At 45.0% G+C, this 24,479-nt stretch overlaps 1 protein-coding gene and 5 non-coding genes across 10 annotated transcripts in view; 5 read left to right on the forward strand and 1 right to left on the reverse strand.

The window, feature by feature from the left end:
* Positions 1-24,479, reverse strand: part of fgf13a (fibroblast growth factor 13a) — a 125,218-nt gene that overhangs the window by 10,646 nt on the left and 90,093 nt on the right. For 4 of the 5 annotated variants that reach the window (XM_064329187.1, XM_064329186.1, XM_064329185.1 and 1 more), the window contains 2 exons: positions 17,564-17,674; positions 9,794-9,897 (listed from right to left, as the gene is read on the reverse strand). In XM_064329187.1, coding sequence (XP_064185257.1) covers positions 9,794-9,897; positions 17,564-17,674 — 215 coding nt within the window. Of the gene's footprint in view, positions 1-9,793; positions 9,898-17,563; positions 17,675-21,176; positions 23,010-24,479 lie in introns of those variants that run through there. The other variant, XM_064329188.1, reaches the window with a different exon arrangement.
* Positions 10,548-10,658, forward strand: trnal-caa (transfer RNA leucine (anticodon CAA)). The gene is made up of 2 exons: positions 10,548-10,585; positions 10,613-10,658. It is a non-coding gene; the product is annotated as a tRNA-Leu (tRNA).
* trnal-caa (transfer RNA leucine (anticodon CAA)) lies at positions 11,292-11,402 on the forward strand. Its single transcript has 2 exons — positions 11,292-11,329; positions 11,357-11,402. It is a non-coding gene; the product is annotated as a tRNA-Leu (tRNA).
* On the forward strand, positions 12,035-12,145 carry trnal-caa (transfer RNA leucine (anticodon CAA)). The gene is made up of 2 exons: positions 12,035-12,072; positions 12,100-12,145. It is a non-coding gene; the product is annotated as a tRNA-Leu (tRNA).
* trnal-caa (transfer RNA leucine (anticodon CAA)) lies at positions 12,779-12,889 on the forward strand. The gene is made up of 2 exons: positions 12,779-12,816; positions 12,844-12,889. It is a non-coding gene; the product is annotated as a tRNA-Leu (tRNA).
* trnal-caa (transfer RNA leucine (anticodon CAA)) lies at positions 13,523-13,633 on the forward strand. The gene is made up of 2 exons: positions 13,523-13,560; positions 13,588-13,633. It is a non-coding gene; the product is annotated as a tRNA-Leu (tRNA).

Raw genomic sequence — 24,479 nt, forward strand, 5'->3', positions numbered from 1 at the left:
CTTTACTCTGTCGACTCTGCATCTGCCAATAAATAAAACGGCTGCTCACTATCAAGGCCTTACATTTGTCCACTGGCCGTAGGAAAGCACCTTGTTAAAAGAGAGCGAGTTAAACGATCAATTGTGTAACCCCCTTAAACCAGGGCCCTCTGGTCTCCATGGTGAGTGACTCCGATTGGACGGATGGGTGGTGTTAACCAATGGGAAGTGCCCACCTGCTCCATAGAACCTGCAGCCCATTCTTCTTTATAAATACAAACTTAGAGGGATCTCTCCTGCTGCTATGTTAAAATGATCTATATCAGTACGGTATATACAACACAAAATACAAAACAAAGGGAAAACATATTGAAATAATATAATAGCCACTGGCTTATTGGAGAGTAAATTAAAAAGCAGCAGTATCTCTGTGTGTTCCTACAGTGCTGACTGCACCAGTCAAAGCTAACCAGCACTGTAGCCACGTTTATATTATTAATAACGAGAGAAGAGGCATGCAAAAGCACAACAGTGTAGGCCTCGGGGCGTTCCACGCAGGGGCTGGCAGTGAGGAACTTCAGCTGAAGCTAAAACATCCAGGCAAACAAAAGCAAGAGCCTTTCCGCGGCGAAACGACGGCGGTCACACGACCCCGCAGCCAGCCGCCATTTTCCTGAGGCTCTTTTAGGGAATGGACTTTAAACAACCGCGTTAAGATCGATTCTCGATCCCGCAGACGGAGGAACGCTGAGGACGGAAAGCCGCGCCCCGAAGCCGCCGGCCGCGATGGGGCCCGAAGGGGGGCCTTGACCCCCGGTGAAGGACATCAGCCTGAGCGCGCGCGCGTTCAGTGAGGGAGGCAGGAGCGGCTAGCGCAGCGCTGAAATTAGGACCGGCAGCCACACCGCTCTTTTTAAGGGGGAGGAAGGAAAGCACTCATTTTAAAACGGAAGATATACTCCACACTTTGCAATAGTTCAAGGAGGAAAAACACACTCAAGTATTGATGTAATCCCAGGTGTGTCCAAGATTCTGTAGAAGCTCTGGCTCCAGGGTAGTTTCCTAACCATGTTAAAAGAACTTGCTATAAGCCATTTTGGCTAAAGCACCTGTTTTCCGCCCATATTATAAACTGCACGATTACCATCTTTCTCCAATAGTGTGGACTGTAAGTGTTATGGGGTGGGGGAGAAAGGTGGAGAGGCAGCAGTCTTAGCATTGAGGCAGTTTCCCGTGCTGTGCGTGTGTGTGTGTGTGTGCGCGTGCCTACGTGTGTGTGGGTTTCTGTTGAAACAGTTTCTCGTACTGTGTGTGTGTGTGCGTGTGTGTGTGTGCATGTGACGTAGCTGGGGGGTGAAGTGGCATTTCCCTGCCCCCTCCCTGCTGCGCGCTCCTCCTCCTCCTCTCCCTCGCTTTGCTTGCATGGAGTACCGGGCCCTCAGGGACCAGGGAGCTGCAGTCACGTAGATCACAGGGCTGTGATGCATTTCTACAAAACTGGAAATCCCACGGCCCCCCCCCCTGCCCCCCCCCCCCCCCTTCTCCTCTCCTCCCACACAGGGCATTCCTTTCCATAGCCTGCTGAGAAGGGGGTTTGAGGGGAGATGGGGGTGTTTATATGTGCTAATGTATGTGCCCTACAAGTATGTGTGCTGGGGATGGGGGTGGAGTGTAGATGGCTGTATGTTTGTGTGTGTGTGTGCGTGCATGTATATGTAAATGTATAGTAATTATGTATTTTTGTGCTTGTGTGTGTGCTCAGTTGCCTGTATGTGTGGAATATAAACATCTGTGCCTGTGTGTGTCAGTGTGTGCCGTATGTTTTTGTGTGTTTGCATGTGTGTGGGTGTGAAGTGGGTGGGCGGGTAAGTTCGTATGCACCCTGTATCTGAATTATATCTGTTACACTCTGTAATACTGATTCTCTAGGGTTCTGCAGTCTCCCTCTCTCTCTCCATCTCCACTGCCTGATCTTCCTCCTTCTCTCCCTCTTTCCCCACATCCCTCTCTTATGCTCTCTCTCTTCCACCATCTCTCGCCTCTCCTTCTGCAATCACATACATTCTCTCTCTCTTCCTCCATCATTCACTGTCACATCTCTCCTCTCCCTCACCCTTTCACTTCCCAAACAGAACTCCTTCCATTAAAGGCTTATTGAAGGAACAAGAGAAATTCAGGCTGTCACCCCTCCCACCTCATCCCAGGCCCTCAACTCAAATACCAAAGGTGACTCCTATTGAATCCATTTATTTTGCAAATCACCCTCATCCTCATTGTCAGAGATGTCAGTGGATTGACAGGGCTGCCAGGTAATCCCTTCTCTGGTCAAGTAGTGCTCACAGCCTGCTGGCCACAGCAGTCACCTGACACAGTCCCCACCAGTCACAATCACCTGACACAGTCCCCACCAGTCACAATCACCTGACACAGACAGTCCCCACCAGTCACAATCACCTGACACAGTCCCCACCAGTCACAATCACCTGACACAGTCCCCACCAATCACAATCACCTGACACAGACAGTCTCCACCAGTCACAATCACCTGACACAGTCCCCACCAGTCACAATCACCTGACACAGTCCCCACCAGTCACAATCACCTGACACAGTCCCCACCAATCACAATCACCTGACACAGACAGTCCCCACCAGTCAGAATCACCTGAAACAGTCCCCACCAGTCACAATCACCTGACACAGTCCCCACCAATCACAGTCACCTGACACAGACAGTCCCCACCAGTCACAATCACCTGACACAGTCCCCACCAATCACAGTCACCTGACACAGACAGTCCCCACCAGTCACAATCACCTGACACAGTCCCCACCAATCACAGTCACCTGACACAGATAGTCCCCACCAGTCACAATCACCTGACACAGTCCCCACCAGTCACAATCACCTGACACAGTCCCCACCAATCACAATCACCTGACACAGACAGTCCCCACCAGTCACAGTCACCTGACACAGTCCCCACCAGTCACAATCACCTGACACAGTCCCCACCAATCACAACCACCTGACACAGACAGGCCCCACCAGTCACAATCACATGACAAAGGCAGCCCCAGTCATAGTCAGGACCTGCCATTAGCACTTGTTATGGACACAGAGAAAGGTGGAGCAGTAACCTGGCCCACTGTTAATGATGAAAGAAATGAGCTCTTCAATGGCAAGATTGAGCATTCAGCAGAACAACACTAATTTCATCCACTGTCAACACACACACACACACACACACACACAAACACACTTAATACATGCACAATATGATTCAATCATTAGTTACACCATACAAGAACAATATAACATAATAGCATTGATTTCCCAACAGATTGAAGTATAATTAAAACATAGTCGTGAATCAAGCCCTGTGTATTTCTGCAACGCTCATCATAAACTGCAGCAGATGACCAATTATACAATTCATCTGATCAGTATCAGTTATGTAATTCTACACAGGCGAGAATAAATCAAACCTGTCAAGTCCAACTGTACCTATCTCAGGCCAAACTGAATACCTTCCAATTACACAAATAATAATGCACAGGCAATATAGCACTGCAAAAATCTTTGGACCGTGAGCTTCCTGACACAAATTCATTTCTGAAAAAATCCTGTTAAATTACACACACGGCAGTTAAATTAAATTATGTATCTCTATTAAATTATTTGTATGGTCTTGTCTGACTGGGATCACATTATGAAATGCCTCGGGTCACACTGAAGTGGCTCATTAACAAGAGGAGCGGCTGAACACAGATCATTTGCTGGCTTCGCGCTCAGACCTAAACCCGGAAAGACCGCCGCTTTTAACCCGCGTTTCGTTTCTGAACACCGCCGCCCGCCCCCCCGGGCTTTACCAGCCGCGGGCCGATCTGAGAGCACGGAGCCGCGTCGCTAACATCGTCAGGAGGGCTTCCTGCGACCTAAGAAGACGCTCGGAATCGAAGGCTCGCTCTGTCGCGCACACGGCGATGCGGACGGCGGCAGGGCGTCCTCGGGGCTGCCGCTCCCCGCGCTCTCACAAGCGGCGATTGGCTGCGGGCGGCGACGCGCTGCCCCGCCCGGGCGCCCTGTCGCAGGGGGGGCTCGCGGGGTCTTTGATGTAAGGGGGTTGGCGGTGGGAGGCGGCGTGTGGGCGTGCAGCTGGCGCACGCGGCAGTGCCACCCACCACCGTCGCTGCTAACGCCGCAGGGGGCTAGTAGCATGCGCAACTCACAGTTCCAAAATGCACCAGCAAATGCATTGCATGCACACAAACAGATGCACGCATACAAATGCATGGTTGCCTCTCTCTCTCTCTCTTTCACATACACGCCCATGCACACTTGTACACACTGACACAGAATGCACGGAAACCTTTACAGCAACTGCACTTAGATTCCTTCCCACTGGTGCTCTATCTCTCTCTCTCCATCTACACACCCCTCACACACACCCACAAATATGTCATTACGCTACACATAAAAAAGAATGACCCAATACACACAAGGACATCCTTTCACAGTAGCGCAGATGAACCTGGTCAACCCTGATATTTGCAGTGCTTTCAACAGCCATTCAGTCTCTCTTCACCTGAGAAGGCTCTGCATATTTTACCATTTATGATGACTACAGTATTGCTGCTGTGCATGCATCCAAATCAGCAGCCTATCTCCCAATCACTACACGATGCCCTCATTTGTACAGCAATGAAGTATCTCAGCACAGACATGAATGTGATGGTACCCATTTACCCAGGACAAGAGTGAGGCTTACTGTCTTTCTCCAGAACTTTCTTGCATATTGTTTTTTTTTGTTGCTGAAAAATTTACTATGCAACTTCAAAGGCACCTCAGGAAACCTGGCCTTATTTTTTTTTCTTTACTTTTGGTTATCTTTCACACATTCATGTAATGCTCATATAAAATCTGCTGTCCAATCAAGTTTTTTCAACATATGAAAAGAATGTAAATATTATGGATTTAATGCATTGCATTAAGCAAAGGAGAACATGCCTGATTATAAATTCCAATTTAAAATTTCAGATGGAAAAGGGAGGAATATAAATTGGGTAAAATATAATTTTTAGGTGACATGCTCTTGATATCCACATGTTTGAAAATACTCCACGAGAGATACAGTAACTGAATATTTTACAGAGTTTATACTGAACATCTGTTGGAAATGCAAACATTAGCTGAAGACACTTAAGAAACATTGTATGAATTGCATGATGGATGACAAGCCGCGCTGTATTTTCCAGAAGTCTGGAGAGTCCTTTCCTCATCTTTAAAGAGATGTGTATAACTACACATTTTAAAAGGCTGACAAAGACAGAACAGCAAGGTGCAGTACAGTGGAGAGAACAGAGTGGAAGGCTGTTAATTGATTCTAATTCTCCCACACGTTGTGATGCTGATGGATGAATACATTTTCACCCGTACATTTCGCTCACCCACTCATGTTCTTTCTTCTCTCTCTCTCTCTCTCTCGCACTTTCTCTGTCATAAATAACACACACGCATGTGCATACATACACACACACACACACACAGAATTCAGCATGGCAGCACAGCACTAAGCTAGTACACATGTATATTTGGAGCATGAGAATAACAAATACCAAATGAAATGTGAGTTCTGTCAACAAGATCAGACGGTAGTTCAGCAAACTAGACTAAAGACTCAGACAGAGAGAATCATGGCTGAATGATCTGTTAACACAGTAAATCTGCCATTGGAAACACTGACAAAAAACACAAGCACAGACATCAAGACACAAACATGCTGTACACACAAACACATGCAGAGAGAGAATGACAGAGAGCGAGAAAGAGAATAAGAGAGTGAGAGCGAGAAAGAGTGAGAGAGAGAAAGAAAGAGCGAGAGAGAGAGAGAGAAAGAGAGAGTGTTCCAGTGTGGGTGTGTATGAGAAAGCATGTGTGCATGTGATGTGTGCATGCTAAAAATATATTTTATTACACTGCTGTATATTCATGTGAGAAAGAAAGAGAGAGAAAGAAAGAGAAAGATAGACATTGCATAGCCTCCCTCGCTACAGCACATCATGAGGCTTGTTTTCCATCTCTGACTGAAGATGTTCCAGTCACTGCAGCACTGCCGCTGGCCTGAGTGGCTTGTGTCCCCTACAGCAGCCACTCCCAGCTAAACTAGAGTGGGAAACACACCATTAAAGAGCTCCATGCCAGCACCGGTCTGTCCTTCCAGAAATGGCCAGCGAGGCCGTTAAAATGGGCGATAACTATACTGCACTGCTTAAGGGTGCATCGCCAAACTGACCACAGCAATGTCACCATGAAACAGTCACACTGTACAAGCACCGGAGTAAGAGCAAGGAAGGCAATTACAGATTTATTGTATTAAGCTCTATACCTGAACACACATGAACACACACACACACACACACACACACACATGCACGGACACACACACATTACATGTGTGCCAATAATTTTGGAGTTAACTGTGTATGTGTATACAAACACACACACACACACACACACACATACACACACACTGCATATGAGTATATATACAGTTCATTACTCCATATATCTACAGAGTAAGCCAATTACGTATTTCTCATTTTTATATTTGAAGAAATACATTATTTTGGTAATCAGCAAGAGAAAAGTACAGACAGTACAAAAGGAATTACACAACTAAGACCTTCACTGTCCACAAACAGCTATTACCTTGTTGCAACAGCATATATATCTATCCACAATGGTAAGGTCATAAAATGGTCAAGATGTGAAAATAATTGTTTGTACGAGAACAACATCACCACCCAATGAAACAGACACCTTCCGGCAACGCTTTCATGTTCTCTGTGACTCACCATAAAGCAATAACATTATCTACTTAATATACTATACCTGGCAGACAATAATAGTTAGCTACATAAAGCACTGGCCGAAGTAGCACAAACTCCAGCGTATGGTCCCACTGATAAGCCGGGAAATAAATAACGTGTCCATAAGTAGCTGGCAAAGTCTATGTGGGATCGACTTTATTAAACACACCCCAGCGCAGACATTTTAATTACAAACACTTCTCTCCGTACATCATTAAAAACCAACTCGGGGGTGGGAGCAGAAATTCCACGAGGAAAGATTTTATTTTTACTCTTTCTATATTTTGATCCTCGTAGCTTCCCTTCACGTGTAATCTCGCTCATTATAATCTAATTATACACACTCTTCAAAGGTCCCGATGCTGCACATCTGCCTGCACGTGAGGCTAGGCTCATTCCCAACTGGGACTGGCTGCCTGCAGTATCTAAACTCAGTATCTAAAAACTGCTCCAGGTGGACTGGAATCGGTGTTTGACTAGCAAGTTATGACTGTACAAACGTTCATACACAATGTTCAGTGTTAACTAAACTCTAACAGAGCGCATATGCGTCCAGTAGGGACCATACTGTATGTACCCTGTAAGAGTACATACAGACATTTAACACTGAACATTTTACCATGTAGTGGAAAATAAGGCTATGCTTAAGAACAGCACCTTAGACTTCCCACACTGCACTGCTCTTCCCATCGCAGGAATCACAGGGGTTGCCAGGTCCTATTTTTAATGTTTCCAAATTCCTGTGATAGATTCCCAGGGATTGCCAGGTCCTATTTTCCATATCCCCCGTCTCCCTGCAGTGGAGAGCTCTTTTCCCTTGTCAGGGGGCTGTTTACGGACATGCCAGGGATGTGCACAGCACGCACCAGAGGACCTGTGGGCTGTTTGCAGAGCCTGCAATATTTGTGACGTTCCGATGTCGGCTGCGACAAAATTTATCGCCGCCGCCTGAATTATTCATAACTTCACACGTTCGACCAGGGAACGGAAGCAAGCTGGCAGAACTGTCTACAGGATTACATTTACAAATCCTTTCTTTTTTAATAATACTGAATTACACAAGAATTTGCTCGGGCTCGTTGTGCAGAATTGATGGTGACACAGAGGTCGATATCTTCCCAACCTACAGAAGGGGTATTTAATTTGAAAACGGGGGTTCTGGCCATTAACATAGAAAAAGAACAACTGGGCCGACTGTCTGAAGAGCACAGTAATGCCGAATCCAAAGCGAAATGACATTAAGGGATGTTTGTTTATTTCTCTCCACTCCCCCCGATACAACGGGAGGTGTGGGGATGCTCAACTCAGCCCATACACTTGCTCCTTTGGGGCTGATCGTGTCACCATGGTAACTTGTGACTCCTGCCAGAACACAAACGTTCCGTCTCATGCAGGCAGTCCGAAGGTCAGCCACAGAGAGAGAGAGAGAGAGAGAGAGACAGACAGAGAGAAAGAAATAGAGACTGAGAGAGAGACAGAGAGACAGAGAGAGAGAGCAAGGGGGGGGGGCAGGTAAGGTGAGGTGCAGTACCTCTGCCACTGACCATGCACGTGCCCAGCAAGTGGCCCGTTCCTTACGTCCAGCACCGCCACAGATACTTTGGCTAAAATACTGTACCTAATACAGACAATAAATAACTCCGGCTCCAGTGTGACAGCTCCCCGCTGGGAGAGTTTACAGTTAGAACCGCTCATAACTCACAGTTATGGCTGCATAGCACAGAGCACTGAGCCACACCCTAAAGCTGAACTGGGCATCAGTACAGCACACAGGCACTGAACTGGACTTAATTCACCAGTCGCAGGTTCGGGTACCAGTTGGGACACTGCCATTGTACCCTTGAACAGGGTATTTATCCTGAATTGTTTCAGTAAATATCCAAGTTTATAAATGGATTCATGTAAAAACGTAACCTCGCATCTGCCAAATGGAAATTTACATACAGGAGATTCTCACATGCGAATATTTGAAAGGATGACTGCTCACACTTAAAACATCCCTGTGCTTTTTCCTCCCACCAGGTATCCTGCTATGTGAACTGCTGATGCCCTAATATAACAAGCCAGGAATCTGCCCAAAATGGAAAAACATGCCTGCCATCCATTCCAAAAGAAATTTCAGTAGTACACCACCTACACTGTAAGCTTCGAAAATCAGTGGAACAGGCATTTTGGCTGATGTGATGGAGTCAGGATCTGAAGCAGACTGTTAATTGGAGGATGGATATGGATGGATGGACAGATGGATGGATGGACAGACAGAAGGACATCTGGATAGACAGATAGACAGACAGATCGATAGATAGATAATTTATTGTTCTTGAATGGTGTGTGTTTTGCACATTCAAGTATCTCCCCAAGGCAGTCACATGAGGTACAAAACGCACAGCTACAGTATTAAGAAAGATCTATAATTTAGTAGCAATTTAGAGGGAAAATAAAAGGAAGTGTTTTAAAATGTAAATTTCTGGGTCAGTCGAGTGATTGAGGATGTGGGGACGAACGAGGGTGAATAACACAGAAGGTCAGGCATTCTAGCACACACACACCCCACCGCGGCGGCGGGCAGACGGGTGATGCCAGGGTAAGGGCTGGCGTAGGGACCGATTGCCTCGGCGCAGCTGCCGGAAGCGACCGCGCGGCGCGGCGTCTGGGGTCTGACGGAGCGTCGAAGGTCGGCGCTCAGGCGCGTCTGGCGCCGGGCGAGGTCAGGTGACCGTCACTCAGCTGAGATCTGCCCCGACAAACAGAGCGGCTCCTTCACCTCAACGCCGAGAACGCGCTGTGCTCCGTGCCGGTTCCGACATCAAAGACCAGCCAATAGGAAAAGCCATGGAGTTTACTTTTTTTTTTTTACCAAACTCCACCCTCTCCTTCAAGAACCACCACCCGTTCCCGTCGCCTGAGTGCAGGGGCCCAGCCAGGGCACGGGGGGACTTACCGACGTGTACAGGTAGCCCTCGCTGTTCATGGCCAGGTAGAGCTTGGTCTGCACGCCCTGGATGGCCACCACGCGGAGCCCCACGGGGATGAGGTTGAACATGGCTGCGGAGAGGGGACACGGAGGCGGGGTTAGTCACAGCATCACGGGGGAAGACCGCTAAGGGGGGGAGGAGGAATCCCTGCGAAGAGGGCGGATACAGACATGACATCACAGGGCAACCCTGCAAAGAAGAGGGGACAGCCACTGCATCACAGGGCGATAGTGTAAGGCATTTAATCTGTGTTCTTCTGTGACCACTCTACCACCCGTCACACTTTACCAGGCAGGCAGGAATAAGGGCGGGGGGCATTGAGGAGGTCCCTTCCCACAGGCCTTTTCTCTGCCTGATTCTGTTTATAAAGGCGGTTAGCGTGCTGAGACAAGACCAGGCTCTGCCCAGCACTGTACGCACTGCCAAAGCACAGCAGAACTTTGTCCGGCTGTCAACCTGCTAGCCAAAAACCTGCCAGCCTGCCCATTCCCACACAATAGCTATTACCAGTGGGGGAAGAGAGATGGACAGGCTACTGCAAAAATGGTGGCTCTCAGTGAAAGTGTCTGATGACAGTAAATCAAAATATGTACGATGAAAAGAAATGACATCAAACAATACTGAAAACATTTCCGGCTGTGAGTAACAGCCCATGAAAGGGACATGTCCCTCACTCCCCTACCGACTGCCTGAGCAGCTCCCCCAAAAAGCAGACATTGTGTCAGGATGGCCGAGCGGTCTAAGGCGCCAGACTCAAGGTGTTCTGCCTTCCACTTACATGGGTGTTCTGGTCTCCGAATGGAGGCGTGGGTTCAAATCCCACTTCTGACAAAGATTTTATCTCTTAAAATTCCCACTCTTTCATGCTACACATGTACCTCCTGTGCCACTTTCATGTTACATGTACCTCCATCCAACACTAATTGTACTTTGCATTACTGTCTGGATGTTGTAGCTTCTCATGCCTTCTAGTTTGACTTAGCATAGGTAAGGTCTAAATAATGTTTACTGTGCGAACTGGACTTATTGTGTTCATGGCTATGAATGACTGTTACAAAATCAGTATTGTACCTTATGGAATCTGTGTTTTGTAGTTGTACCAACGACATTGGATACGCACTTATTGTATGACACTTTGGATAAAAGCGACTGCCTAATAAAAGTAAAGTAATATAGAGTAGATGTTTTAAATGTGCAATGTGTGTGTGGCACATGCTTTAACAGCAATAACAGTCTCTGTCCTGATAATCAAAATATGTATGATGAAAAGAAATGGCATCAAACAAGACTGAAAACATTACTGACTGTGAGTAACAGCCCAAGAAAGGGACATGTCCCTCACTCCCCTACTGACTGCCTGAGCAGCTCCCCCAAAACTCAGTACTGTACAACTGCTCCACCACTAGATGGCAGTAAGAAGGCGGCCCAGCAATGTGTATGCAGCACCAGGAAAGCAGACACTGTGTCAGGATGGCCGAGCGGTCTAAGGCGCCAGACTCAAGGTGTGCTGCCTTCCACTTACATGGGTGTTCTGGTCTCCGAATGGAGGCGTGGGTTCAAATCCCACTTCTGACAAAGATTTTATCTCTTAAAATCCCCACTCTTTCAAGCTACACATGCACCTCCTGTGCCACTTTCATGTTACATGTACCTCCATCCAGCACTTATTGCACTTTTTAATCACTGTCTTGATGTTGTAGCTTGTCATGCCTCCTAGTTTGACTTAGCATAGGTTAGGTCAGAGTAATGTTTACTGCGCAAACTGGATTTATTGTGTTCATGGCTATGAATGACTGTTACACAATGAGTATTGTACCTTATGGAATCTGTGTTTTGCAGTTGTTCCAACGACCTTGGATACGCACTTATTGTATGTCACTTTGGATAAAAGCGACTGCCTAATAAAAGTAAAGTAATATAGAGTAGATGTTTTAAATGTGCAATGTGTGTGTGGCACATGCTTTAAAAGCAATAACAGTTTCTATCCTGATAATCAAAATATGTATGATGAAAAGAAATGGCATCAAACAATACTGAAAACATTACTGACTGAGTAACAGCCCAAGAAAGGGACATGTCCCTCACTCCCCTACTGACTGCCTGAGCAGCTCCCCCAAAACTCAGTACTGTACAATTGCTCCACCACTAGATGGCAGTAAGAAGGCGGCCCAGCAATGTGTATGCAGCCCCAGGAGAATAGACACTGTGTCAGGATGGCCGAGCGGTCTAAGGCGCCAGACTCAAGGTGTTCTGCCTTCCACTTACATGGGTGTTCTGGTCTCTGAATGGAGGCGTGGGTTCAAATCCCACTTCTGACAAAGATTTTATCTCTTAAAATTCCCACTCTTTCATGCTACACATGTACCTCCTGTGCCACTTTCATGTTACATGTACCTCCATCCAGCACTTATTGTACTTTGCATTACTGTCTGGATGTTGTAGCTTCTCATGCCTTCTAGTTTGACTGAGCATAGGTTAGGTCTAAATAATGTTTACTGTGCGAACTGGACTTATTGTGTTCATTGCTATGAATGACTGTTACAAAATCAGTATTGTACCTTATTGAATCTGTGTTTTGTAGTTGTACCAATAACCTTGGATACGCACTTATTGTATGTCACTTTGGATAAAAGCGACTGCCTAATAAAAGTAAAGTAATATAAAGTACATGTTTTGAATGTGCAATGTGTGTGTGGCACATGCTTTAAAAGCAATAACAGTTTCTATCCTGATAATCAAAATATGTATGATGAAAAGAAATGACATCAAACAATATTGAAAACATTACTGGCTGTGAGTAACAGCCCAAGAAAGGGACATGTCCCTCACTCCCCTACTGACTGCCTGAGCAGCTCCCCCAAAACTCAGTACTGTACAATTGCTCCACCACTAGGTGGCGGTAATAAGGTGACCCAGCAATGTGTATGCAGCCCCAGGATAGCAGCCATTGTGTCAGGATGGCCGAGCGGTCTAAGGCGCCAGACTCAAGGTGTTCTGCCTTCCACTTACATGGGTGTTCTGGTCTCTGAATGGAGGCGTGGGTTCAAATCCCACTTCTGACAAAGATTTTATCTCTTAAAATTCCCACTCTTTCATGCTACACATGCACCTCCTGTGCCACTTTCATGTTACATGTACCTCCATCCAGCATTAATTGTACTTTGCATTATTGTCTCGATGTTGTAGCTTGTCATGCCTCCTAGTTTGACTTAGCATAGGTCAGGTCTAAATAATGTTTACTGTGCGAACTGGACTTATTGTGTTCACGGCTATGAATAACTGTTACAAAAGCAGTATTGTACCTTATGGAATCTGTGTTTTGTAGTTGTACCAATAACCTTGGATACGCACTTATTGTATGTCACTTTGGATAAAAGCGACTGCCTAATAAAAGTAAAGTAATATAGAGTAGATGTTTTAAATGTGCAATGTGTGTGTGGCACATGCTTTAACAACAATAACAGTCTCTGTCCTGATAATCAAAATATGTATGATGAAAAGAAATGACATCAAACAATATTGAAAACATTACTGGCTGTGAGTAACAGCCCAAGAAAAGGACATGTCCCTCACTCCCCTACTGACTGCCTGAGCAGCTCCCCCAAAACTCAGTACTGTACAATTGCTCCACCACTAGATGGCAGTAAGAAGGCAGCCCAGCAATGTGTATGCAGCCCCAGGACAACAGACACTGTGTCAGGATGGCCGAGCGGTCTAAGGCGCCAGACTCAAGGTGTTCTGCCTTCCACTTACATGGGTGTTCTGGTCTCTGAATAGAGGCGTGGGTTCGAATCCCACTTCTGACAAAGATTTTATCTCTTAAAATCCCCACTCTTTCATGCTACACATGCACCTCCTGTGCCACTTTCATGTTACATGTACCTCCATCCAACACTAATTGCAATTTTTAATCACTGTCTGGATGTTGTAGCTTGTCATGCCTCCTAGTTTGACTTAGCATAGGTAAGGTCAGAGAAATGTTCACGGCGAGAACTGGACTTAATGTGTTCATGGCTATGAATGACTGTTACACAATGAGTATTGTATCTTATGGAATCTGTGTTTTGTAGTTGTTCCAACGACCTTCGATATGCACTTATTGTGCGTCGCTTTGGATAAAAGCGTCTGCCAAGTAAATGTACTGTAATATAGAGTACATGTTTTAAATGTACAATGAGTGTGTGTGGTGCATGTTTAACAGCAACAACAGTTTCTGTCCTGATAGACTACAGCCATAAACAGAACCACCCACCCATTTCTATATGGCGACAGTCACCATCAACAAACTCACAACAAACCTCCTTTCCAACCAGTCTTTCCATCTCAAGAAGACGCAAATAAAAAATACAAGAAAATATATTACTTCCTGTTTGTTAGAAGTTACAAGTTATTCACTGTGTTTGAGTGCCTAATAAAAAGAAAAATTCTGTACCTCTGAGACCTTTGGAAATGTTACTTTGCATTAAAGTTCTCCAAATGTCAAACAGAAATGAAAATATAAAATAAATTATGTTCTGTATGGGTTTGACATGCAATGCAAATATTTACTCATTATTACAGAAGAAGTCTGTATTTTAAGGAAATGGTGGCACCCATCAGACCCCCCCCCCATCCCCCAGCACCCATCTCCAGCCCGTACACCATCTCCAGCACACTCCTCTCAGAGAACAAAAATCTGAACTGTCAGTTTAGTGCACCTACTTTAATCCCAATCCAATTATCGCCCCACATCATCTCCTCATCATCAACTTCATCACTACATGGCACATGGTGCACAAGGGATATGCCAGGATGTTTTGTTTTTTGCTATCAATTATTTTTATTTTCCGTTGAAAACTGTAGTTACAAAAAAAAGGTCATACTGTTTGCTGGCAGCAATGTAGTACAATGTACTGGCCAAGGACATGGGCATGCCATTCAGAGGCTTCAGGTGAGGGAAACAACACGGCCAGTGTTCTCTTGGAGAAGGGATTTACTCTGAGTTACTTCAGCAAATAAACAAAAGCACAAACCCACCGTCTCTCAAAACACTGACAAGTGAATTTCAGGAAATTAGGTGAAAAAGTACAGAAATCAAACACCAGGACTGCCTGTGATTAATCCGCAAATATTTCACTTTGATAAGTGTTTACCTGCTGTTTTGTAAAATGGGTGACCAATTATCCAATTATTCACATTACTTTTTGTTTTCGCTAGAGCACTTCAATTTAAATGCTGCTGGCCGCTCTCAGAACGTTTCTCAGTTGTAAAGAGTACACTTAATCGTCAGATTACAGTCTGTGTTCATATGTTTATGAATGTGTGTGTGTGTGTGTGCGTGCGTGTGTGTGTGTGTGTGTGCGTGCGTGTGCGTGTGTGTGTGCGTGTGTGCGTGTGTGTGTGCTGTGTGTGTGCGTTGGCGTGTGTGTGTGTGTGTGTGCGTGTGTGTGTGTGTGTGTGTGTGTGTGTGCGTGTGGTGTGTGCGTGTGTGCGTGCGTGTGTGCGTGTGTGTGTGTGCGTGTGTGCGTGTGTGTGCGTGTGCGTGTGCGTGTGTGTGTGTGTTGGTGTGCCTTAGTTTGAGAAGACCTTCTCCCACCATCACACCGACACCAACTGACACCAAGAGCTCCAAAAGGACCTGCGCTGCCGTCGCCATGGAGACAAGAGCACCAGGGCTCCTAACAACGCTATTTTTGGAACAGTGCAAAAAAAAAAAAAAAAAACCTCACTTTTTTTTCCCTTCCTTTTCCAGTAGCTTTTTAATTTCGTCTTCAGAAATAAACACGTTCAGGGTAAAAAACGGAGGCTAGTAGTTACATAACAAAGCTTCTCAACACGTGAGCAACGAAGCTCTACAACCGCGGACCGACAAGGAGCGGTAAAGGTGTGGAGCGAGTGTGAGGGACTGGCTTAAATATCTGCTGTGTTTCCAGATGGACCCCACGTGGTTCAGACAGTCTGTGTCATCACACTCAGCCACCACTCAATGGCATAACGAGCGCTTTCCCTTTAATAGGGTTGCAGCCCCATAAAGCCGGGTGGTTATGGGGTTACCCCTATGCACATGAATGCCATATAAAGTGGGTGTTAACACCAGGAAGAGCCTCTTCCCAGTTAAGTAAGCCAGCCAGTTGTCAAGGTGACATAACCTGTAACAGTTGTACAGGTTATGTTGCTTTCGATGTGTGATTTTCTATAAGAGTAGGTGTGTGGGGGCGGGGCTTCAGAAGACATTTGAATAGTGGCAGTGCCTGACTGCCGTGCCTTCATTCACCTGGATTAAATTAAATGAACACTTTCCCTGGATAGCTGTCATGCCACCCCATTCCCTGGCACCTTCCCTGGCTTAAAGCACTTCAGCATCGTGAGCTGTCAATCTGCTGGCTTTCTGATTAATTACTGGACTGAAATGTACCTGGAGTGATGCCTCGGGAATGAAATGTGTCTCTCTACTGTAGTAGAGTACACTGTAATTGATGACAGGGTTTTTCACCGGGGAGAGACAGTACACTTCTGAATATAAGACATTCTCATTTCTGAGTTGATTTCATCAAAATCAAATCATTCTCTCTATCTCTCTCTCTGTGTATGCCAAATAAAACGAAGCAGTTTAAATTTAAAAGAAGGAATATAAACGCCCATCTGACAGCAAGTTACACAAAATTGTAAACATGTGTGACGGCATTAAAGGCAGTCTGTTTTCAGCGCTCGATTTATGCCCCTGACAAAGGCAAAGGGAGCCGTCCCATCTGCTCAGCGCACCATCTGCCTGAATCAGATGTGCAATCTAAACAAACTGCAGCGGAGAGGCGCGAGGCATACCCCCTCACCCAGCAACTCCGTGGGCTGCATGCATCAAGGAGGGCAGCGTTCAGGTCACGGTGTCAGGTGTGCAGGTCGTTTCACTGTTGCAAGTGCAGGACTTTACTGGGATACAGTGTGCGGGTGAACAAGGAAGTTTCACCCAATATCCGTTTGATCTAATGAGCTAACTGATCAGCATACGGTCACCTGTACTCACTGAGCTAACAGATGATCACAATTATCAAAAATGTGAATCATTTAGATGCTGCAAAAACCCAGAAACAACTCAGACTCTAGGATGAGGACTGCCCATCCTAGCTTTGCAGCAGCATTACACGTGCAAATTATGGCAGTCTCCGTTTTTATACTAGTTTGAGACAGAATCTTTGAAGAGTCATAATTTGGCAGTAATTTCTGGGTTCCCCAGGTTCAGAGTCCATTTTCCACCCAGTCCATTCTAGTCTGTGTCTAAAGGTCCAGTCTCACAGAAGAGCGATGCTTTGGGAACTCATTGGTACAGGGGGTGGTGGCATTCACTGGGAATGGATGGAAGGAATGGGAAAAAGAGGGATACTGAGAAAATGAGATTAATCAGCACAGACTGATAGGGAACAGGGAGTGTGAGAGCAAGAGAGAGAGAGAAAGCAGGAAAAGGGTGGACAGAAAGAAAGGGAGTGAGCAGGTAAGGGGAGGGTCAGAGCGAGTGAAAGAAGCAGGAAAAGAGAAAGAGAGAAAGAAGTAGGGATTAAAAGACATGAAAGCGACAGTGAAAGGTAGATTCAATATGCATCCAGCATGTGAAGGATACAGTACACCCCGGGCCTGTGTAAAAACAAGGGCACACTATACAAGTAAAACTCCTGTAAAAGTGCAGAGTCCACATACACAGTAACAGTAACACAGTGGGAACCTGGGTGGGAGATCAGCACAGTGGTGTTTCTGAGCAGACTTACTGAAGCCATTGTCCTCCTCCTTAGTCCCGTCGATGGTTCCATCGGCCTGCAGCTGCAGGTGGAAGCCCTGTCGACTGTAGAGCTTTGTGACTATCCCCTTCAGCTGGGGCTCTGCACAGACAGGAGGGAGGGAGGGAGAGAGAGAGAGAGAGAGGGGGAGAGGGAGAGAGAGAGAGGGAGGGAGGGAGGGAGAGAGAGAGGGGGAGTCTGTTAGTTCCTGCTCTTCTGTATGACAGGAAAGGCTATAAAACACAGGTTCCCAGAGCTGCACAGGCTAAAATCTACAGTCAGAACAGCCAGCGCACACGCAGCACACAGTAAACGCAACACTGACCCAGAATGAGCGGCTCACACACATTACAGAACTATGGACAGACAGGATGCCTACAGTGGCTTCTGCTCACAGTGAGAAATGATTGAATATACTGTGTACAACATCCTGACAGGAAAAAATCATGTTTAAGTAATTATAATAGATACTATCTCGCTCGTACAGTAGGTAATCAGAGCGCTAGGTACAATTCAGTGAGGAAAATGGTGAGCATTGTTGGGCTGAATGGCCTGTTCTCATCATTGCTGCATTATGTTAGATTTGATTGAATGCAGATAAATGATAACCTCGGTTAAAAAAATGTCCTTATAACAAATGCTGCTTTGGCAGTCACATTTCAGGTGCTGCAGCTACACCCAGTGTGTACAGTAAATTCATTCAAAGACCTGTATTTGTTAAAACAGAGCAGCCAGCATTTTCAGATTTTTGCGGTTTCTTTTCAACCAGAAACCAATTTTGGGTTTGAAAATAAGGGGTGTGGACTCCAGCCAAACAATGAATGAAATTAAGCTCTTAAGTGCCGAAGCATGTCTGTTCATGACACTGGCCTAACGTTCAACAGCATCTGCAGCTAACTCAATCTGAGGAGTGAGCGGAACGATAACCAATCAGAACCCTGAAAGTGGGGTACTGCTTGCGTCCCATTCCCACTGCATAATTAAACCCGAACCTGAGGAACTCTCTCCAGCCTGTTTCATTTCTGAAGCTCGCGCTTTACTCCAGCTCTCGGCCGCCAGAGTGCTGTCCTTTACACCGGTTTACCAGGCCTTTCATCTTCCCTTTCATCTCCTCTCCCTTTCAGTTCTCCCCCTCTTTTTTTATTCCTTCTCAAAGGTTGCCAGGTTGCTTTGATTGTTCTCCGCACCGCACGCTTCTTGTTTCAAACTTAACGAGGGCAGAGACAGCCGCTCCTTTCAAGCGTTTGGTTTTTGACTCGATTGTGAGAGTTCTGCCACGACCGAGGAACGCAAAACTCTTCTCCCAAAAAAACCCCACTAGCGCCGTACTTTCCATAATCATGGCAGATCTGCCAACCAGCACACAAGGTGTAAAAAACTCTGCTCATTCCATGTTAATTCCCCTACAAATGGTCATTTTTATATTCCCCCTGGGAGTAACATCCGTGAAAGGCAGTTCTATATGTCACTGACATAAATGCTGAAACATTGAAGCCAGGCTAAAGTATTCTCCAGGGGTCTCTCCTATCATGAAACGCCGATGAAACAATAAAGCAACTCATTTATTAACAGACATTAACCACATCTGTCATAGTAAGGGCACAGCTACGTAAATCATACATTTTTGCTATAACTCAATGTCCAAGTGGAAAGGGTTTGGCATGAGTGTGAGACAGCATATATTGAGGCTGTGTATTTGGGATTAGTATAAAACAGCATGCATCGTGACTGCGTATTTTGGTTGAGTTTAAGACAGCATGTATTGTGGCTGTGTATTTGGGATTAGTGTAAGACGGCATGCATTGCGCCTGTGTATTTGGGATGAGTGTAAGACGGCGTGTAATGTTGCAGTGTATTTGTGGGGAGGGATGGGGACCGGTCTTTTGGGCCTGTTACTTGCGGGGTCTCCCCCTAGCCTGAATGACGCTGCCACAGTAGCAAGCAGCCGTTTGGGGACCTCTGAACAGAAAGCAGGTTGTGAAGGTTTGCTGCTGGTACTGAAGCACACACGTCTGTTATGTAAGCACTTCCACCCCCCCTCCCCCCCCTTCCACCTCTCCCTCCTCCTCCAAGCCAAACAGAGGAGGAGGCAGCAAGGCTGGGAGCCACTAAGGGACTGCTTGGGCTTCTCTGAAGAAATACACTGGTATATACACGAGATACCGTATACACTGGTATATACACATGAAATCTTCAAACAAAGATTCTAAATGAACCTTTGAGAAGGCCTGCTCAAATGGATTTGGTGCATGGATAATTCACACTCCCAAAAGAGGAGGACTCCGACATGAATCACAGAAACAAAACAGCTGTATGGCTAACTAATTCAAAATGCATTCTCAGGGATCTACTGCCTAAAAGATTAACCAAAGATCTTCTGATGAGAAAATCAGTGTGTAACTAAACAACAGGCACAGGGAGAGTATTTATATAATTTGGCGGCACCTGAGCCTGAGATGGAGGATTTTTCTCCTCTGAAAATCAATCCCCTGGACCCTCCATCTACCAATCAAAGTGCTACTCTGTAGGCCCCGGTAGACTCCTCTCTATGTCACCCCAACTTCAACCTGCTATTCATCAGGAAATATAAACACTAACGTGTTTTAGAGGATGACTCAATTTACTATTAGTAATGCTATTTTTATATCATGCAACATTGCGTGAAGGTCAAAATGTGTGAATGGTCAACAATTAATCCTAGTAGTACACAACGCAGTGTTATCAGTGATGATAGCCTGGCAGCATCTATTGACATTAATACATAAATATTGATCAGTGAGTGGCTGGTAAATAACATACAGTAGATCAGAGCTACACGCACCATAAAACGGACGCTGTTATACGTCCGTATGTAATTGCTTTATGAAGAAGTTAAGTTTGTGTGCGACCAAGAGAAACAAACTGCTGTCACAATGGTCACCCATACAGTTTATCATAAAACACAGCTGACGAAAAACAGTAACTACAACAACATATCAAAGCTATTTGGAGCTAATTTACACTGCACTCAAAGTCATGTTGGAATACATTAATGGCACAATAACACTGCCACAAGAGGTTCAGAGTATGTATGAACATTTTATGAATTGTATGTGCTGGCAAGGATAGTTATTAGTGAACTGAGTATACAATTGTACCTGAGTATGCTTACTGTTCACAAATCAGGTCATATGCGATTAAAAAATAATAATATAGAAATATGTAACGCTGACCAGACACTTAGAGGGTTGACATAGCAAGCGTTAAATATCCAAACCCATTTCATTATTTAAACTCAAACTTAAATGAGAGTATTCCGATTCTGTTATATGACGTCATTTTTTCAATTCTTCTGTTGTCGAAGTACAGGAAATATTAGTTTTGTTACCTGGCTGTGGTATTGGCTATTCTTCACCGATACTACTGAAAGAAAGTGTTCTACTCTAATAGCTATGTCTGTTTCTCAGGGGAGAGTCGATAGCGTCTGTTGGAAACAAACATTTAATACAGCAAATTATGACGTGGAATATTGATTACGAAGACTGAATGACACTGATGACAACAAAAACATTAATGATGATTGTGATGATGAAATGCTGTTCACAAAATACTGTCAACATCAGACCTGGTCGTCTCCTCCTCCGTTTCTTGGAGCCGAAGAGTTTCACCCGTGAAAAAACACTCAGCCTGCTGGGTTTCTCGCATGTTCCTTTGGTTTTGTTGGGGCTGCTAACGCAGCGGCAGACATTCGACTTCTCCCGCTCCCTAGCCTGCCTCTTCTGCCGAATGAGGGAGCTGGCGATCGCTGCAGCCATAGCCAGTTTGACGGCCTAATAGTTTAAAAAAACTTCCAGATAAAAAATATATAGAAATATCCTTCCGCGACCAGCCGATCGAAGGATGTTTAACTCGCTCGCGGAAACTAATAAATCCACAATTGCCTAAACGCGTAAGGAAGTCATTTTTCGTTCACTTAGCAACTGTGGTTTCGCATTGAAATTCACGTTTCGTTGGTATTTCCAATATGCCTTAAAAACTGAATAGCCGGTTTATATGTTCTGGTTGTTGGTTGTAAAACTTGCTTCTGTGTTGGGCGTCTCTCGGCATCGGCGCATTTTTTCCTCGTAAAAGTCTTCAACGAAATATGTCAAGAAGCAGTAGCTCCATCCATACAGTACAAACACCAGCAATACTGCCGAAACAAAAGCACCGTGTTCGCAACTATGTCATCTTCTGAGGCTCGCAACTAAAAACAACAATCATGTTCTCACAAAAGCCGCAAATGATGTGCATCTCTCCACAAAATCTGTTGACAGCACATGTGGGGGGGAAACGCAGGTGCCTCTGAACTGCCTCTAATACGCAGACAGGAAAACACCTGTTAGTCGACGGAGAGAGAACATTGTTTATTACGTCTTAATGTCTCTCAACTGAAGCAAGGCGCCACATAAATATATTAACAAAATCAACATATACGCTTTGGTTAGGGGTGAAAATGCCAAGGAAAATAAATACTACCGTTAGATGGAAAATAGAAATGGTCGATGCACTGAACATTTTCTGTCTGTGTTTCTTGGCTTAGCGACAATGATTCATTTCAAATGCGGTGTCCGGCTTGAGTGGGACTGACGGTCTTGTCTATGTTCCGTATGAATTTCCCCCTTTCGCGCAGCAGAAATTGCGAAATCACAAACGGTGAAGGAAGCAAGGGGCTATCCTCGCAAATTCGGTTTATACAACTTCCAAGTGGAAGACGACGAAATTCATGATAGGGCAATAAACTGAACAAAAAAAAGCTTTTTTTTCTAATTCTGAAAATTCTGCCCTGACCGCGGACTCTCGACGAATAACCGTACGGGTGGAAAGCTGGCTTCCCCAGCGTGTCAAATCGCTACTAGCATAACCGATAAAACCCCACTGGAATTGAAACTATGGTAGATGAATCACTTAGATATATGGTCCGTACTGGAAACACCACCGGCTGCGTGACGCTCTACCTACTGTTAGACCTACTACTGAGCTCTGTGGGAGCCCAATAGCACGAGATTTATTCAACACCTTCTGCCGTGGTGCACAGAACATTGTAACAGACACCCAAACAAACGTGACCGTGGTTATCAAATGCTGTCTCTGGCAAAACCTGCCAATTTCACGGGGTGCTCGACTACTCAACGGTGCTTAGCTTAGTTTAAGTCACCCACAGGCACGCGGGGTAACAAACCTCTTGAGGATCACTGCAACAGCCGAGGAAAACTCGTTCAGCGCTGAGGACGAAAAATACGTCAGAAACATCAATTCCTATTCTCATCTCCCCCATCTCAGGGTAAAAGGACGAGCATGTGGCAACCGTACAGGAAAACGCTACACCTACTCTTACATTTTAAGCAACCCGTTACCATAGCAGTGCAAGAAAGCAGTTCGAAGGAATTGATGCGAAATATCTAAGGCATCGACTGTCAAAACGAAATCATGCAGCAGTACAAAACCAAATCATAGAGCGCAATCAGAAGACTTGGACAACGTGCATCAACATTTTGTCCAGCTGCTCAATACCAACTAATAAAAATAATGACAATTGTAATAGCACATGTCAAATATATTGCAACAGAAAATCTGCAATTACTTAAAAAGTAAAATTACTGGCAAAACAAATCACAATCAGTTAAACTGCATTCCTTATAGCCGCCAAATGACTTAAACATACGACAAAACAATATATAAGACAATAAGTTGGCTTATTTTAATTTCGCTGATAAATGTATCAGGGGTAGCCTACTTTGGGGCTTTTATTGGTCATATTCAAAGGGCACCTTAATTTCTTTAGGAAATGGGAAATCTAACACTGGCCTATAAGGCTCGTCAAAGAGCATCACAAAAGACCATACCTGTAGGTGGGCGCTACCATATCTAATATGTTACATATATATGGCATACGACAGCCTGCCCAACTTTGGCTGCCAGGTACAAGTAACAATTGCACAAAACAACGCAAATTCTGTGACAGAAACACTGTAGAAATCCATAACATTCGACACCAGTCGTGCGAAGGCGCGACAACCACGCGCTAGTCAAGTGTGGCATTGACAGAGTTTACCCAAACTCCTTTCCCCCGCTGTGGAGGGGGACGTAGGATGAATTAGGTTTATCCTACAATGTGTGATCCACACCTGCGTAAACAAAGAATCACATTAGGAAAAAGCTCAATTCTACAATGGAAATACAATGCCCTCCAACCATATAGTAGTACCTCTAGTTTCTTATCCGTCGTGGATAAGCAAAGCAAAGCCGTCACAATGGTGCCACCTACAGTTACAAGCCACCCATTCACAATAAAACCGTAAATAATAACGAAACATTAACAAACAAAGATTATGCAGCATCTATATATTGCTCAATAACAATATCAACGGTGCATAGACCATGGATTACAAGAATATGGTCAAATACGTAAATTGCAATAGGCTTTTAACGTTCAATACATAAGGTGACTTATGTAAACAACTACCCGGTTTATTTGAAGACAAGGCACCGCCCAAATCATATATTGCCTTAATCGTATGCACATTGTTCTCACACATGCTCTTCAATAATTAAAAGAATGTGATTCTAAAAGGAAAATTGAACTTATATAAGCATCGTGAAAAACGGTTAAAATATATGGTGTGAATTACAACTATAACGCGCATATATAAACATTTTCTTTAAAATATACTGTGCTAGATGCAACAATTCAGTCATAAACTAGAACACAATTTGTGAAGCACTGTGTGCAGTTGAAGTTCTTAATGTCAGCAACTTTAAGAATTACAACCGAAAACGGAGGAACTTCCATCAACAGGGAAATATCAATTTCAGAGCCAAGGACAGTTCCTCGCGAGTTTTGCACTGCCCAGGTGTCAGGAATGTTACGGAAGCACGTGTAATTTAA

Source organism: Anguilla rostrata, chromosome 3 (assembly GCF_018555375.3).
Source record: "Anguilla rostrata isolate EN2019 chromosome 3, ASM1855537v3, whole genome shotgun sequence".
Taxonomy (NCBI): Eukaryota; Metazoa; Chordata; class Actinopteri; order Anguilliformes; family Anguillidae; genus Anguilla; species Anguilla rostrata.